Consider the following 17811-nt stretch of genomic DNA (forward strand, 5'->3'; position numbering starts at 1 on the left):
AGCCGTGGCATCCCAGGGCCCAGAATCAATCCCACCACGAAGATAATAAAGGTTAAAAGCTCATCAAAGTGTGTCTAGAGGATCTACCCAGGCAGACAGCAGGCTCCTGGTCAAGAATATCCCGAGTCCTATAAGCGTGGTAAGTATGTAAACTTTGAAGCAGTTCACTAACAATCTATGAGAACCAGAGGAAAAGATTCCTGTTATTTGAGCCAGGGTTTAACATGATTCTTGTACTTAGTTGGCTTGAATCCTGACTTGCATTTCTACCACCATTTTTAATGAAGGAGAATTGAACATTTTTATCTTGATGTACATGCATTCATCTTCAAAACTGACTTTGCTCCCCAAATTGTACCAGTGTGACTTTTATTTAAGGGTACTAAACAGAAACGAGTCACCCTGGTTTACATACTTGTTTCTGCTTCCATTTTCTCAATGTCCTCAGATAAGCTATTATTTTATCTGTTGAGTATTGGGATGAAGAATTTGTTTTTGGTGTAACACAGCAAATGCTAAAAATAGGTAAACTCAACAAATTTGAGACTCCCATGAGGAAAAATAAGAAAACTTAAGAATTCAGGAAGAACTGGATGATCTTCTGATATTTCCTTTTAAACTTGGAGGCGTTGATTACTAATTTGGTGATTTGGGGAAGGCAACTATGAGTTGGATGAATCTGTAGTATTTTTAACACCACCTAAAAATGTTCCTGCTAAAGAATAACCTTGATGAAAACCAAATCTGTCCTATAGTCTTTAGTAAGATGTTTCCTAAGCAGTGTTATTTCATTTGAAGGTCAGCTGAAACTGGTTAAAAAATACATATATTGGGAGAAGAAAGCTCAAAATGTGCATTTTTCAACAGGACGCGTGAATGTATTAAAATAAAAGATTGAATAGAGAAGTAAGGAAAGCAGTGACAGATTCACAGAGAAAGCATGAATACAAGAAGATGAACTCTAGATATAAATGAATTCCTATAGTAGAAAGAAAAATGTATAACTAGATGATAATAACAAAATGTTTGCTAAAACAAATCTAGAAGATGGTAATAAAGAAATCTCTTTTCACAACGTAGTCTTCATCCTAAAGGTTGGGAGACCTGGGCTCTACCCATTGATTCCTCTGGGTAGCCATATGACTTTGCTGTGTGACTTTGAATATATTCCTTAATCTCTCTGAGTGTCAGGTCTCTACAGAAGGAAAAGTAATTGCCTGGTCACCAGGAGGGATCATGTGGACTCTCAGAGCCCCATTCAGCTCAAATAGTGTTTTTTAATATGTCTGTTAAAGCAGAAGTTTCAAGAGCAAAACCAGAAGTTTAATATAAATCAAGGCAAATACCCTTGTGCTTGTTATATTGTTGTCCTCAGTATCTTTTGCAGCAAGAAACTGAAGATTTAAAGTAAAAATATGCATGGGCTTCTTAGTTGAACTATAGAATGAATGATTCCTTGTCATCAAACAGATGTGAAATAAACAGAGTGACGGAGCAACAGTTCCTACAAGGAAACATGAAGTGAATAAAACAAGTTCACTGAGAGAATAACTATACCCCTAATTTTTTAACGTTCCTCACAAAACAGTTCTCTCATAAATTCTGTAACTTCAAAGTGTGTGCCTTGACAAGGATAGAGCTTAAGACGCACAATGGTTTTGTACAGCCAGTCCCAAGCAAGTTCATGTTCATACTGTTCAGCATCAAAAGCCTGATAGAGGAATAGATCTTTTTGTTCTTCACTGGTTGGGCATATCTAGACAGAACAAAGTGAGGTGGAAGACTGGTGGATTTGAGATTTCTAGATAACCATTTTAGATAATATGAAACAGATATTACCTTAGAGAATCTTTTTCAACTGTGAGTTCAAGGAGGAGTTCTAGAGGGTGCATGTCACTTTTAAGGAGTGAATGGTGTTTGCTTAATTTTTAAAAATGTAGTTATAAGTATGTATAAAATGGAATCATTTGAGCACCACAGTGTGCATTTAATGGGCATTTGCAGCTGCTAAGTGGAGATTAGGTCAGTTTATGATCTGATCACTTGGTCAGTGTGTCATTCAGCTGAATAGCCCTAGCTGCCATCATGTATTTTGCCCATGATGCAGTCTTGAATTGCTCTAATTCCTAGTCATGCTTAAATATGTACCCATAGTGGACCATTGGTAAAGGACAAGAAGCATAACAACACTGATAGGTGAACAAAAACAGCATTGACGTTGGTAATTCTCATCATTACCCAGAAGGTCTTCTCAGGTTCTGAAGTTCTTATCAAGCACTTTCAGATGTTTGCTCCAATGTTAAAAAGAACATGGAGTCAGGATTATATCTAGTATCATTTTATAGAATATGCATCCATTTTAAAATAATTTGGCCTGCCTGATTTTTTGCTTGATCCTAACTTCACCCTTTCTATTTCCTCTGGTCCAAAGGCCCCCATTGGCTCTATACACTTCCTTCCTTCCTACTGAGAACTCTGTCATGGGTTACACCGTGCTCCCCATCCTCCTTGCTCCATGTCTCTGACCCTGCATCAAAGCCACCTTTTCCCTTCTCTTCTTCTCCCAGAAGAGACAGCCCTACTAGAGAACGATGCAGAATCATATAGATTCTAATGTGTCTTTCTTAACATTTCTGAGAACTTCTGTACAGTGCTGACTCCAAATCTTTACCTCTTTACTTTAAGCCCCAGATTTCCCCTGCCAGCTATGTATTTCAACAGAAGATCAATAATGGGCATTTATCTACTAAGTACCTCTCTGTGTTAGTACTAAGTACTTCATATGTATTCGTTCTTATCCCAGAACAACTCTACAAAGTAATATTCTCCCCATTTTACAGGTGAGGAAATTGAGACTAAGGTGATACAGCCAACATGTGATAAAGTGGGGTGTGCACCTGGGTCTGCCTGGTTCCAAAGCCCACGACACTTTAGGTCTTTTTTGAGCTTAGGCTGCTTCAGGTTTTATGATCCTTAAAATCACTGGATCACCCCTTTCACTGTTCTTACATTCTTTCTCCGTTTCCTTTCTTTCACTTATCCAGGACTTAATTCCAGCAATTGTCACCTTTTCAGAGCTGCTTCATTTTCTCCTGTTCTCTGGACATCCTTCCCACCTTCCAACAGGATCAGCTCTCATTTTCTTAAAATACGAGTAGAACATCTTTTTCCTTGACCCGGCTAATCCTTCTGGTTACTGTCCAAATTTCCTCCTTCCTTTCTGGGTCAAAAGTCTCCAGCATGTGGCCCACACCTGCTTCCTCGGCTTCCTCTGCCCACTTCCTCACCAACTCCCTTCAGTCCGGCTTCTGGGGTGGCCTCCTTGTGAGAACTGCTCTCAGAAAGGTTCTTATCGAATTCAGCAAACTTTCCCTAGCCCTCACCTTCTCCAGTACTGACTCATTTCAGTGACTGCACATAAATCCGCCAGGCAGGCTGAGAAACATGCAGCTGCCCCAGAGATAAGGCAAATTCAGATCTGGTCCGCTTACCTCCTGAAAGAAGCCCAGGATTTGTGCAAGAACAAGAACTGTGAACAGCTTTATTAGAAATTCCCCTTCTACCTGTATGCTACTGCTGTTCCATTTACCTTCCTGTTTCCTTCACCCAAGGACACTTTTGTCTTAGTCCTCAGTTCTTTGCTTTTTTGACTCACTTATTTGGTGAGTTCAATCACCTTTCATTGAACTCATCTTCTGTGACATGACGCTCACAGTTCCGTTTAGAACCTTGACCTTTAATTTGCATAGCAGCCCTGTATCTCCAACTACAGATGCCTGTGTTGTGTAAAATCCTACTTGTCTAAAACAGAACTTGTCATCACTCTCAGACCATAGTGAGGTCATTTATTCGTACACCAAATTAGAAATCTTGTGGTTATTTTTTATGTTTTTCTCTTTCTTACCTATTTATTCATCCGCTAATATTTGTTGAAGACAGCCTCCATGCCAGGCTTATGTTAAAAGCTCAAGAAACAGGCATAAGTCTGCCCGCATTTTACAAAGTTCCAATCCCTCTTTCCTTAAAATGCCCATCAGTTATTGCTTTACGTTACAGCTGTTTGCTCTATTAGATTCTTAGCATGCCAGGGCTGAGTTGCATGCAGCAGCTTCTCAACAGATAGCCCAGCCTTGGTTTTTTCTCTCCTCACTTCCTCTGGATATATAAGATGCTCTGTAAATAGTAGTACATTAGGTGACTTCCTTTTATTTTTAGTTGTTGTAAAATATGTATAACATAAAATTTACCATCTTGACCATTTAAGTATACATTTCAGTAGTAGTAGACCCACACTGTTGTGCAACCAATCTTCAGAACATTTTCACCTTGCAAAACTAACAATCTGTACCCATTAAACAATAATGCTTTATTCTCCCCCCCTCCAACCGCCTGGAAATTACTGTACTACTTTCTGTCTCTGTGAATTTGACTACTGTAGGTACTGCATGTAATATTTGTCTTTTTGTGACCGGCTTATTTCACTTAGCATAATGTCTTCAAGATTCATCCATGTTGGGGCATGTATCAGAATTTCCTTTTTAAGTCTGAATAATATTCCAATATGTGTATAATCACTGCATCCCACTGAATGGGAGAAAATATTTGCAGATCATCTCTGATAAAGAGTATCTAGAATACATACAACGCATTTTGTTTATTCATTCATTGACATTAGGATTGTTTCCACCTTTGGACTATTATAAATAATGCTGCTATGAACATAGGTGTATAAATATCACTTTGAGACCCTGCTTTCAGGTTTTTTTTTTTAGTATATACTGAAAAGTAGAATTGGTGGATTATGTGGTAATTATATTTTTAATGTTTTTAGGAACCACCATCCTGTTTTAATAGTAGCTGCACCATTTTCCATTCCCACTGGTAGTGCGCAGAGCCTTCGGTTTCTCCACATCGTTGCTAACACTTGTTATTATCTGTTTTTTTTTTTATAGTAGCCATCCTTATGGGTGTGAAATAGTATCTCATTGTGGTTTTGATTTGCATTCCTTTATGCTTAATGATGCTGAGTGTCTTTTTAAGTGCTTATTGGACATTTGTGCCTCTTTGCAGAAATGTTTATTCAAGTCCTTTGCCCATTTTTCAATCAGGTTGTTTTGTTGTTGAAGTGCGGGAGTTCTTTATATATTCTAGGTACTAACCCCTTATCAGATATATGATTTGCAAACATTTTATCCCATTCAGTGGGTTGCAGTGAGTATGTTTTAAAGAGAAGTTTTCATCTTATTTAATGGTAATGTTTTTGAACTTTTGAATGACTCTCGTTATAAAGGACCTTTCTCCAAAAATTATTCCAAGAAGAAAACATCCCTTAAATATTTCTACATCAGATTTTTCTCAATACATAACATGGGAAGGTAAATCTTAGATAAGTTTTATAAAGCTCAATGAAGTAGAATAACCAATTATTTGGCATATTCCAATCAAGGATTAGAAATGTGCCTTTGATCTGTCCTATCCAGAGAATATAGTCTTTAAGCTTATTAAGCTTTTGATCAAGTGTTAAGAAATAAAGTCTATAAAGTACTTAATTAAGTACTTATTTTCCAAGCTTAAAAAATGTTCTGGTAATAGACAAAAAGAAATCTTATAAAAGGAGGCTGAATAGTAGACACCGCTATTCCTAAATTATTGCATATGTCCCCTGAGCAGGAGCACACTGCAGGGGGCTAGAGTTCAGAAAACTTTGTATTACAAGAGCTTATTAATCCAGGAATGTTTTTTTTCATTTATTTATCCTGCTCTCCAAAAAGTATTTTCAGGACTCTATAATGAGTTACATACATGATAGAATTCCTGATATTGGGGGTATAAAAATAAAGTCGTGTGGTTAGAAAGGGTTACTGTGCGCATACATTGAGGACAGTTTTACTCCAAGTTTCCAGGTAGCCTTAACAAAAAGAGAAACAATTGATCCCATAGTTCATGTTGTATGATACAAGCAAGCACAGGAGTTAAGCATCAGAGACCACATTTTTCCTGGCACCAGACTCTAAGGAGGAGTGTAACACCTAGATCTTTATAAACATGACAATGATTCCCCATAATGGATAGCCTTTTACAAAAGGCATATGAACATTCTTCATGTGAATCTTGGCTCCTCTCCTCTCCCTACGAATCTGTGGATGCATTTGTAGGATGGAGTAATGTGGTTGAACTTTTTATCTCATTGACAAAAATCACTTGTGGCTCAGAATGGCCTCATCTACTCTCTGGCTATTAATACTTTCAAAGCCTATATCATAACACCTCTACAAAAGTTTAGGCCCTTGAAATATCAAATACCATACTTCATTAGGGATATCATTCCCTTTAGTATAACACGGGGCATAATAGTTTACATTTTATATTATTTAGAAATAACTGAGTAACATAATAGTTTACATTTTATATCCAAATAACTTGATATTGCTTTTAGAGAAAAGGAAGACAGGAACTCCTGCCTTGGCAAAGTGGACAGCTATTCACTGGTGATATAACTTGTTTTAAACCAGGACATAAGAATTCTGTCTTAAAGTTATTATTCCAGGTCCTATCTTTTTTTAAAAAAAAAAGAAAGAAAGAAAGAAAGAAATTTATGGAGAAAATTAACATTCAGTAATGAATAGATGGTGAAGATAGGTTCACATAAGTCATCTTCCCAAATCAAGTTTACTGAGAATGGAGCTTTAGCAGAATTATTGTCTATTCTAGACCAAAATCTTTATCAGCTTTGTCCGTTAGCAGATGTATAAAAGATTGCAAGTTAGAAGTTGGGACAGACATCTCAGGGCCCTATGTGTACCTGTGCTGAGCCTTGCTGAGTCTGTCTTATCAGAGACCCAAATCCAGATTGAAAGAGTCATTTCTTACTAGGTGCAGGTAACTCAGAAATCACACCTCTGATTTTAAACTGATGCCTGTGGAGCCAGTTGGTTATTGTCCCTATCAAGAGTATTCCTTGCTTAACAGACTGATTTCTTCTTAAGAGCTCCAACTGTCTGCACGGGATAATTGGTTTTCTCAAATCTAGGTCTCTCATAAATGAATAATGTCACAGTCCAAAAGAAAGGCTAACGGCTCCTATATTTTGCATTTTCTTACCCATGGTGCCATAACCCAGGAATGAATTTTTGGTTACTAGGCATTTTCAAGACCACCTGGAAGGAAATAAAATGGCAGAGAGGAGGATTGAAGTAGGGAGGTCAGTTACCTTTGTACTAACCCTGGTGAGGTGACAGTGAACCAGAGAACGTGAAATGACTGGGTGGGGGAATATACTCGGAAGGTGGTGCCAGCTGGATTTGCTGACAGTGGATATGGTGTATGAGAGAACGGGAGTTGTCAAGGATGATGCAGAGGTTTTGGCTTGAGCAACTGCAAGAATGGTGTTGCCATCAACCAAGACTTGGGTTTGTATGTGCCGATTGCTTTTATTTTAAAATTTTCCTAATAATTTTCTTGAAATACTTGTACATCAAAGCAAATCACAAGGACAGCCCCTGAAACAATTAGGTTATCGCCTCTGCTGTCAAGTTTTCAGAGTCAGATCAGTAAACCAACTTAGACTTAATATGTCACAGATTTTTAAAAACATCAATATCAGCACAATTTGGAAGCAGTTTATTGTTGAGAAAAGACTATATAAAAAGTAGAAATCGCACTTCACCTTTAGCAGACTTGTTCTCCATTCTCAGTGAACATCTTTATCAGCTATGTGAGAGTTCACAGATGTATAAGAGATTGAAAGGAGGTTGGAGATGTCTCAGGGACCCATGTGTACCTTAGCAGGAGGAGAATATGCTCAGCATGTTCCATGTATGATTGAGTACGCTTTTTGTTAAAGTCTTAAACGTTTAAGAAAAGGAAACTAGATTATTTTCTCCTAAGGCAACTAGAGAGCTCATAAAACACTATTTCAGTCATTAAAGAAAAGGAAACCTCACATACTCATCAAATTGCTGGTTAGGAAAATAATTTGTCATTAAGTTTGTAACTACAGGTGATGCCTAGCATTCAGAAATTCCCCATTTATTGTTGTGGCTGGTCACGGTTGACCTCTGCAGAGCTTATGTCCAGGAGGGAGTTCTATAGCTGCTCAGTGAGCATAACCAGCTCCCCAGGTCTCCGCAGCCAGCATGGCTGTGGCGTCTCCACCCATAAGGTGCAGCTCTTCACAGGTTAAAAATTTGGTTTATTTGTTAAAAATATATAGCCCTAAAAGAAAGTCAACAGCTGATGCTTAACTTAAAGAAGTGGCCTTTCAGTTAATTTTTACTGCATTTGATGGGAGAACGCATCTGAGATCATGGTATTTGGAGATTCTTGAAGGTCTGAAGATTTGTAAATGTCAGCAGTCTTTTGATAAATGAAATGCTTTGGGGCACGTATGCCGCTTTGGTGTATGCACGTTTTGCCTGTGACCAGCAACAGCATCAGGGCATGCAGTTTGAGTGGTTTCAGCTTATCTCTCCAGACTGCCTAACCTGAACCCTCCCCCCAACACAAGAACAATCACAATTGACTGATTACAGGGGTCGTGTGTCACTCTGGAACTGAGCCTGGGATGTGATCACATGAATTCACTAACATGAGCCAGAGGCAAGTCCAGATTATTCCTGGGCAAAATCTAGACATGCCAGTGGCCTTAGCTCTACAGGCTGGTGTTAACAGCAAACTCACAGTGGGTTCCTATTCTTCCTTCTTGTCATCGGTTCCAAAAGCTCTTGAGCAGACTGCAGGATTCAGGTTTGCATGTGGTCTTGACTCATCTGGCCAGCTATACAGTAGCACTGAGCCACAGAGCTAGGCTGGATAGAAAGGTCCTCCTTTGCTGTGTGGTCTTACAGGAAACAGCAAGTAAAAAAGTAAAGGATTAAATACTAGCAGTCTTCACTGATGCTGTGCTTCCAAAATATATTTGCAGAAAGGTTAAGCTGTATTTGTCTCTTCTCCAGTTTAGCATATTATAAAAAGTAATAGATATACTACTACTGTGTATTTGACTGTATGGTGGTGTGTTGTGATTGGATCAGAGTGAGTTATCTGTACTTGAGTTTTGTAAATTTATTAAAGGGCTAAGAGATTGTATTATAAAGCAGCATAGCTGTATTCTTATGGCTTCATTAATTATGACACCTAGACATAATTAGGCCCTGGCTAAGAATAGCAGACAAAATGGAAAATCATTTGGGGGAAGAAAAAGTTTAGATTCTGAGAAACTGAAAGAACATTAGTAGAGGGCATCCGTTGATTCTCAGGCACAACACACAGAACTAAGGCATTACCCATCATAGATTAGCAATGGCACCCATGCGGAGTTATCCCGACAGCTGGTTGTTTAAGAATATGTCCCTCCCCTCTTGATATTATTTCCATTTCATATTTCCTGATACCCTGTACACAAATAATCTAAAGCGTCCTCCATGGTTTAGAAATAGCAGTTTTGATGATTCATTTTTAATTAATAGACTTTATTTTTTTAGAGCAGTTTTAAGTTATCAGAAAAATTGAACAGGAACTACAAAGTTCCCATATACCTCCTCTCCTCATGCATGCACACGGTGACCCCTATTATTAACGTCTTGCATTTTGAGGTGCATATGGTCTAATCGATGAACCGGTATTAATACATTAGTATTAAAGTCTGTAGTTTACATCAGGCTTCATTCATTTTTGTGTTGTACAGTCTATAGATTTTGACAAATATGTAATGTCCCCCACTACAGTATCATGCAGAATAATTAAACTCCCCCGGATATGCCCTCTGTTCCACCAATTCATTCTTCCCTGCTACACCCTGAACTCTTAGCAACTCCGGATCTTTTTACGGTCTCTATGGTTTTGTCCTTCCATTCAGTTTTAAGAACTACTCAGCTTTTCCTAAGGAAGCATCATTTATTCCTTTATTCATAAAGTGGTCCCTCAATAAATAGTATGTGCCATGTAGTGTTCTGCACTTTGGGATTATGACAGAGGACCAAAAATTAAAAATCCCCATCTTCACAAAGCTTACATTCGAATACATCAAGCCTCCATGCTTGCTTAGAGCCTAAATAGAAGTGAAAGGGGCCCCATGAGAGCACAGGACGAGAGGAGGTTATTGAAGAGAGTAATGTGAAAAGGGAGCCTCCTACCAGTTGGCCCCCTTGTCTCAGGCCAGGCCCGGTTCCCCCCATGTTTTCCCCTGCAGTCTGGTCCCAGGAGTTGCGCCTGCCTGCCTCCTCCAGCTGCTGCCTGTGTGTTCTCCCTGAAGAGCATCCAAAGTCCTTGCCTTTTCCCAACTCCTCCTCTCTCCTGCTGTCTCCAACATAAGTGTAAGCACCTTTTTCAGACTTCCATTAAGTTTTCACTGCTAGTTATCTATAGCCCTACCTAGTGCTAATAAAATACAATCAAAAGTTTACAAAGCCATAAGAAAGAGGTACCCATAAACATCTGAAGACCAACGGGACAAAGCCTTCCCCTTTGCAGAGCAGATAAACCAGAGTTTTTGTTGGTGGTGGTGGTGGTGGTGTTGTTGTTGTTGTTGTTTTCTTCCCTCCAACCCTCTCGGGGACCGGTAGACATCATTCCCTGGTCCAGCCATAAGAAACCCTATTCTTTTTCCTGCCACCTTCCCCATAACCCTAGTTATCCAGAAAGATGAGAGGTTTCCATGAGTGAGGACAGGCCAGGGAGGTGACGGAAGACTGAAAGATCCATTTCATCCCTGCCAGTTCTGCCTCTCTGTCACCTTTTTGGTTCATACAAGAAACATGCCTAAAAGTCAGCTAAATGGACTCTTCAGGAACCCTTCTGAGCATGTTCTTAGAGCGGGCCCTGTGGTTTGCTCCTGCTGGCGAGCGCCAGTAGTGCACATCTCCCCGCTACACATCCAGCGGCATCATGCTGGTAGCCTGAAATTGGCCACGGTGAGAGCATTTACACATAGATATGAGTAAACGCTACCAATCCCCATTTCACTAATTTTTGTCTTCAAAGAGCTACTTCACCAACATGCCAGTGAGCAGACCTTTCTTAGTCAAATTCTTACACTGATTGTACCATAGAAATTAATTCAGTAAACACTGTATTAATTTATATGTTCTAATTCTACTTTCCATAATTTTAGGGGTGGGGAGAAATGCCAACCAAAGTCAACAGGAGATTTGATCTAGTAAGTTTTGAAAACCACACTTAGCATCAGGCTACACAGACCTTGTGCTTACTTTTCATTTCCCTGGAGAGAAGGGCTGAGGTAATTCATAGGAAGTTTAGTTTCATCTATGGCATCTTCATTGAAATTTTATGGCAGTAGAACTCTAAAACTTGTGCTCTTGTGGGTGTCGGACCATAATCATAAGTAACATTTCTTTTCCCAGATTACAATTTACTTGTCCCTGTGTAAGTAACAAGGGGCCATCTATGCTGACTCGTCCTTTTGTACCCCATGTAGGACTGCACACGCCAGGGCGAAGGCCGATGCTGCCGACCAGGCCGCGCTGGCCGCTCGCCAGGAGTGCGACATCGCGAGAGCTGTGGCCAGGGAGCTGTCACCTGATTTCTACCAACCAGGTAAAACAGTGCTTTGATGAGCGAGGCCGGAGCACTGGCTTTGGTTTGCTTTTATTTCCTTTTCGTTTCAACATAAAAGTCTGTGCTTCCTGAATCCCAGCAATACTGTTATACAAAATAAACAGGGGCGCATGTGGATCCTTCATCTGAAATGCTTGGGACCAGAAGTGTTTCAGATTTCAGATTTGTTGATATTTTTCTATATTTGCATATACATAATGAGATCTCTTGAGCTGGGGACCCAAGTTGAAACACGAAATTCATTTATGTTTCATAGATACCTTATACACATTGCCTGGAGGTAATTGTATACAATATTTTTAATATTTTTGCACATGGAACAAAGTTTTAACTGCATTTTGACTGTGACCATTGATCATGTGGAATTTTCCACTTGTGGCATCATGTTGGTGCCCAGAATGTTTTGGATTCTGGAGCATTTCAGATTTTTGGATTAGGAATGTTCAACTTGTAGTAATAAATATCACCTGAAGTCTGAGTGTTAGCCCTGGAGATGGGTTATTCCCCAGAGTCTCGCCCTTCCTCCCCTCTACATGTGACCAACAAAGTTTGAGCTGATAGCAGTAAACTAGACAAGAATCTAAAAGAAATATCTGATTCTAACAAATACTCCCAAATTCAGAGGCACTTTTAGCATTAAGAGAAGAGCCAGTCGGTACTGTGACTGTTTTTTCAACGTATCTGAACTAAAGTTCAAAGGAGTGTGGTTAGGAAATAAAGCAGCATGCCACTTAAAGAGATTAATCTGCCCAGATTAAGAGGAAAATACATGTCATGATGGAAGAAATAAAAGTGACAATCTCAAAAAAATCGATCTTGGTCATCTGCCCCCCCTCAGATGTTAGTAAATAGCAATCAACAAATATGTGCAATAGGTTTAAATACTTAATTCGCTTTCTAGTAGTTTCCCAGTAGACTCTTCCACCCCTCTCTATAATATTACTAGTGTTTTTGTTTTGAATTTCAAAAAGGCAATATTCACCTTTTTATATATATTCCATTGTTTTCTAAAGAACATCTGTCTAGTGATTGTTCGAGGCATCAACAGATTTCTAGGTGAAGAAACCAAAATAAATGTTCTCAATTTCTATTAAAAGTTACATTTCTTGGTAAAGAATTTTTCCACCCTGGTTTTTGTGAAATCAAGCTGTATAACTAGCATCCTGTCCCTAGCCCAGCACCCTGCATGAGATAGGTGTTTGACACATGTTTGGTTCTGGTGAGGGGTATACACTGTTGGAACCCATAGGGTATCACTGAGTCCTAACGAACAACATAAGTCAAAGTGAACAAAATAGCAAGATTCATAGAAAAGCTAGAAACTTGGTATAATCAAGGATGGAGCAATGAGAAATGACCTGGAGAATGGGAGCATGAGGTTCCTGCAAAGAAAGAAGACAGTAAAAGGCCAGGCAAAGAAGATTCGGTTTTTACAAGAGAAAGGCTGAGGAGGGACCCAGGGTGGTTATTGAATGATAGATACCATCATCACAGAGTGACTCGTCTAAGAGTTCAAGTCCAAGGCAACCACTGAGAAGGGTGTTTTCTTTCACATGCATCTCTTTTAAACCTCTGGTTGAGATTTAAATCACTTTTTATATATATGCATTTTTTTAAGGAAAAGAAACCTTTCCATCTTTTTGCAGCGACCTCTGGTAGGAATAAACTCTCCTCTGGCATGAAATGAACTCATACTTCCCTGGTACCTAACTATATTGGCAAATTAGCTGTTCCAGGGCATGAGAGATGGGGAAAGACTTCAGCCACCCAGGAGAAATTGTTCTCTCCTCCCCAGCAGTGTTGCCATTGGAAAGAACCTGACTGATCAGGAGACACTGGGCTTGAGTGGTTCTGAAAGCACACAAACTTACTGTTGTCTGCAGATGGTGATTTCTTGGTTCTGTTAATTCTGTTGGGGAATGGGGTCCCTTTAGATCCCTATTAGGTGTTAACAAGAGGTAAATGATACGAAAGATCATCTCGGTTTCCCAGTCTGAATGATTTTAAAAGCCTTTTCTGGTGTAAAAGCATTTGAGGGGGAAAAAAATATTGTGGGAAAATGTAATTCCACCCTTTCTTAGCTAAAACAGCTTCACATAAGCAAGTTGTGCATCAGGAATGAATACATCACAGTAGCATGGATGACAGCGGGTCTATTTGAGACCAGAGCTTGTGGGGGAGGCTGCAGTCCCCTTTGACCCACAGCCAGCACTTCCTTCAGCAACTGTATAGAAAGCCTTTTCTGTCATGGGTATTATTGATCTTCTCAAGGGAGCATAACTCATGCTCTCCACTTTGCATTTACAGGGTGAGCGAATCAGATAGACATTTTCGAAAAGGGCTTTCAAGTACTTCTAAATTAGGTTGGCCATTTAATTTACATATCTCAGATATAAAAGTCTCCATTGTTTGGAATGCATGTGTTCGTGCATAGAAGTTGTTAACCCTGTAATAAAGGATGCCTGTCATAGCTTACATGTTGAACGCTTCCATGGCAAATTACCTATTTTCAGGAGCTGGCAGTATTTTCAGATATTTTCCATCTTAATTAAATTTTATGATCTTTAGTTTAAAACTGTATTATTCTACAATTCAGTTAGAAACTAAGGAAAAAACATAGCCTCTTGATTATAAAAGCGAGAAATGGAAAAAAAAAGGTTGCTAGTAGATTATATGTAGATTAATCAAAAAATTTTTAATAAAATAATAACTTTTGTCATTAAAGAAAAAAAACACAGCCATGTGGGACAGCTTTCTCTCCCAAAGGGTTAAGCTCTAATAAGCAGAAAACATACAAATGGATGTTTGTGAATGTATATATAGATAATTGTGTACATACACAGAAACCTAAATTGCCATTAGTGGGAGTGACACAGTGAGTCATCCCCCAAGAACTTAGAAGATTGCCCTCTGAGAGTTCAACTTGAAAATAAGTCCCTGAAACTACACAAAGGTAGATCAGGTAAGTAATAGGATGGCTTTAAGAACCACAGGATTTCCTTGTTACCTGATTGGCTATAAAAACATCTAAAGAAAAATTGGTCACCCAAGGAAGTATAGAAAAAAGAGTCACAGAGGCAAAAATTGGCAGTGTTCATCCCAACACTGTCCAGAGGAGGAGAAGCCAGAACCTTGGAGGACTGCTCTCACATTGGCAAGGACGTTTCTATTATGGGGAAGGATGCAGGGAACTGTGACCCTGGTGTACGGCTTTGCTGGCAAGATCACCCTGACTCAGGAAATGGATGTATCAGGCTAGCCCAGCTTGATGCCATTACATATTTGATTCAGCTCATGCTTCTTGTTCTGATTCCATGTTCACCAGTAACTTTCTAATTTTGGTTGAGCTTTCCATGGAGTTCTGCCAACAGGGAGAGCGTGTACTGGTAGTATCAACATGAGTCCCCTGACCCATGTGACATTTACATTCCTCATTGTAAAGTAGTGAATTGGCCTTCTAGGATTGTACATCAGTCTGGAGAGCTTTGGTAATGTGAGTTTGCCCCAAGGGATGGCTCTGCTTCAAAGTGCTGGAAAATCAGGTTTCTATGCCAACAAGGCTGACATAGGCTTTAGAGCAAGGATGTCCAATCTTTTGGCTTCCCTGGGCCACATTGGAAGAAGAATTGTCTTGGGCCATACATAAAATGCACTAACACTAATGATAGCTGAGGAGCTAAAACAAAATCACACAAAAAAAACTCATAATGTTTTAAGAAAAGTTTGTGAATTTGTGTTAGACCACAGGTTGCGCAGACTTGCTTTAGAGGGTAACCACTAAGGAAGCAGCAAGGACTGGGGCAGCAACCCTTCCTGGGAAGGAAGATTGGGAGACTAGATTTGTGGCTCTTTCTCCCACTGTTTCAATTTCTTTTTAGGCCAGACACAGTGGCTCATGCCTATAATCCTAGCAGTCTGGGAGGCCAAGGCAGGCAGATTATGTGAGGCCAGGAGTTCACGACCAGCCTGACCAACATGGCGAAACCCCATCTCCACTAAAAATACAAAAATTAGCCGGGCCTGGTAGTACATGCCTGTAATCCCAGCTACTTGGGAGGCTGAGGCATGAGAATCATTTGAACCCAGGAGGCGGAGGTTGCAGTGAGCAAGGATGGTGCCACTGTACTCCAGCCTGGGTGACAGAGCGAGACTCCATCTCAAAAAAAGAAATCCTTTTAGTCAAGATAATTCATTTTAATTTCAAGTGATATTAAGTAGCGTGTAAAATTTTTATATTTATTGATGGGGCAGGGGCTGAGCATGAGTTACATTAAAACACTGCCCTGGAATGTGGTAAATTTAGTACTTGGAGCCCTCTTGGGAGAGAGCCAGCCTGCTTCCCTGGGTGTCATCCCCAGCAAGCTTTGTCTTCACATGTTTAAGCATAAATGTGCTCATACACACAGTGCATTGACTATTTAGAGTGAAGTCTTTAGCACAGATTTTTATGGACCAGTGTTAACTGAGCTTGCATTTCTGGTGTGAATTAGAAGACTTCAGAAATCAAAGCATATCTCCATTACATAATTGCCTATGCCTATCGTTAATATGTCATGGATTTGGTTAAGAAAAGGGAAGCATCCTGGAATAGATGACTTCTAAGCTCACCTTCCAAACCCAAAATTCTGAATAAATTTTTTCATTAAAAAGGGAAACTGAATAATCCACTAGATGACATGAAATTAATAATTCATGAGTTTGCTGGTTACTCATACCACATATTCATTCTGGTACATTCAGTTTCACAAATGGGTATTGAGTGCTAGCCAAGTGCAGGGTACTAGAAAGGATGTCCCACAGTTTGCAGACCAGAGCAATATGACTGTAGTCACAGAAATTGCAGGATTGTTATAGACGGAACTATGAAGTCCTATAGGAAAGGAGTGTTCTTTCTATATCAAACACAAAAGTGATCCTGCTATCAGTTACACAATGTGTTTAGACTCTTTCAATCTGGTCCTCTTTTCACTGATTGTCAATCTCCACAGAAAATGTCCAATTTCTACTTAATGACTACTGCTGTTGCTACAAAACTTTTGATATTGGCACTGTCCTCATAGACATTTGTTTTGGGGAATCTTTATGGTGCTTCTGCCCATAGCCAGCCCACCGAGGCTCACCTCTGAAGAACTAGCTGGATACCCTGCTGCCACCATCTGCCATATCTGTTCAGAGCCTTCGTGCCAACTGGAACGAGTAACCTTTGAGTGTTGGTGGATGGCATGCTGAATGTTGTTTGTTTTTTCACATTGTATGGCAGCCATATCCGTGAGCGGGTGACCTGTATCTGACTTCTTCCCAATATGAGTCTCCAGGAGGAGAAAATCCTTTGGGATTCATAGATACTGTCTATATACACAGATGAAAGTGCTGACTACAACGACTATCAACATTTGTCATAATTTCCCTCCCTGGCAATATTCTGACTAGTCTTTTTAATGAACTGCTGCATCTTATCAACTTTATGTTGCTGGCTCTGCAATACTGACACACACATTTACTACACAGAACAAGTAGCAGGCACAACATGTGCCTTCCAAGAGAAAATAGTCCAGGAAAAACTTCTGTCTTCTGCATTATATTAAATGTCTTGTTTTAAAAGCATTTAATCTTCTTCTGGAAAATCTAACCATATATCCTCATTTAGTTGGCTAGGCCTTGTATGACTGTGCCACATTGGAACCATTTCCAACGGGATATAGTCATGTAAGGCTGGTGCTACGTCCACCTCTGCTCATATTGCTTGCGTACTGTCAAATGCCTATAACCCGGAGTGTTAGAATCACTTGGATAGTTTGTTAAACAATATTTCTAGGCTTCAATGTTCATACTTAGTAAAATCTCTGGACATAGCACCTCAGATGCTCTGATAAGCAGCAAGCATAGGCGTCCCTGCTTTGGGAGTGCATTTTTTTCTCTTACCCAGATATTTTTTGAATGCATAATAAAGCTAGGAATTTTTTAGATGGGAAAGTTGATGCTAAAATATACTTCCACCATTCTAGTAAATTCTTTGAGCTCAACAGATTTTGAGTATCATCAGAAGCCCTGTAGATCAATTTGAGTAAGTATACCTAAACTCATCTTAGCAGAGTGGGCATGAGTAATCATGTAAGACATGCCTTTCTTACTACATTGAGGACAAGAAAACTGTCTAAAGAGGTGACATGTCAGATTTCTAAAGGTTAAAGAAGTGATTATACCAGTATTTGAGAGTTGATAAATATCATAGTAAAT

General features: G+C 39.5%; 1 protein-coding gene across 2 annotated transcripts in view; it reads left to right on the forward strand.

The window, feature by feature from the left end:
* Positions 1-17811, forward strand: part of JPH1 (junctophilin 1) — an 82580-nt gene that overhangs the window by 50733 nt on the left and 14036 nt on the right. For both annotated transcript variants that reach the window (XM_011937176.1, XM_011937178.1), the window contains exon 3: positions 11435-11553. In XM_011937176.1, the coding sequence (XP_011792566.1) occupies positions 11435-11553 (119 nt within the window). The remainder of the gene's footprint in view (positions 1-11434; positions 11554-17811) is intronic.

This window comes from Colobus angolensis, unplaced genomic scaffold (genome assembly GCF_000951035.1).
Source record: "Colobus angolensis palliatus isolate OR3802 unplaced genomic scaffold, Cang.pa_1.0 Scaffold16, whole genome shotgun sequence".
In the NCBI taxonomy this organism is placed as follows: Eukaryota; Metazoa; Chordata; class Mammalia; order Primates; family Cercopithecidae; genus Colobus; species Colobus angolensis.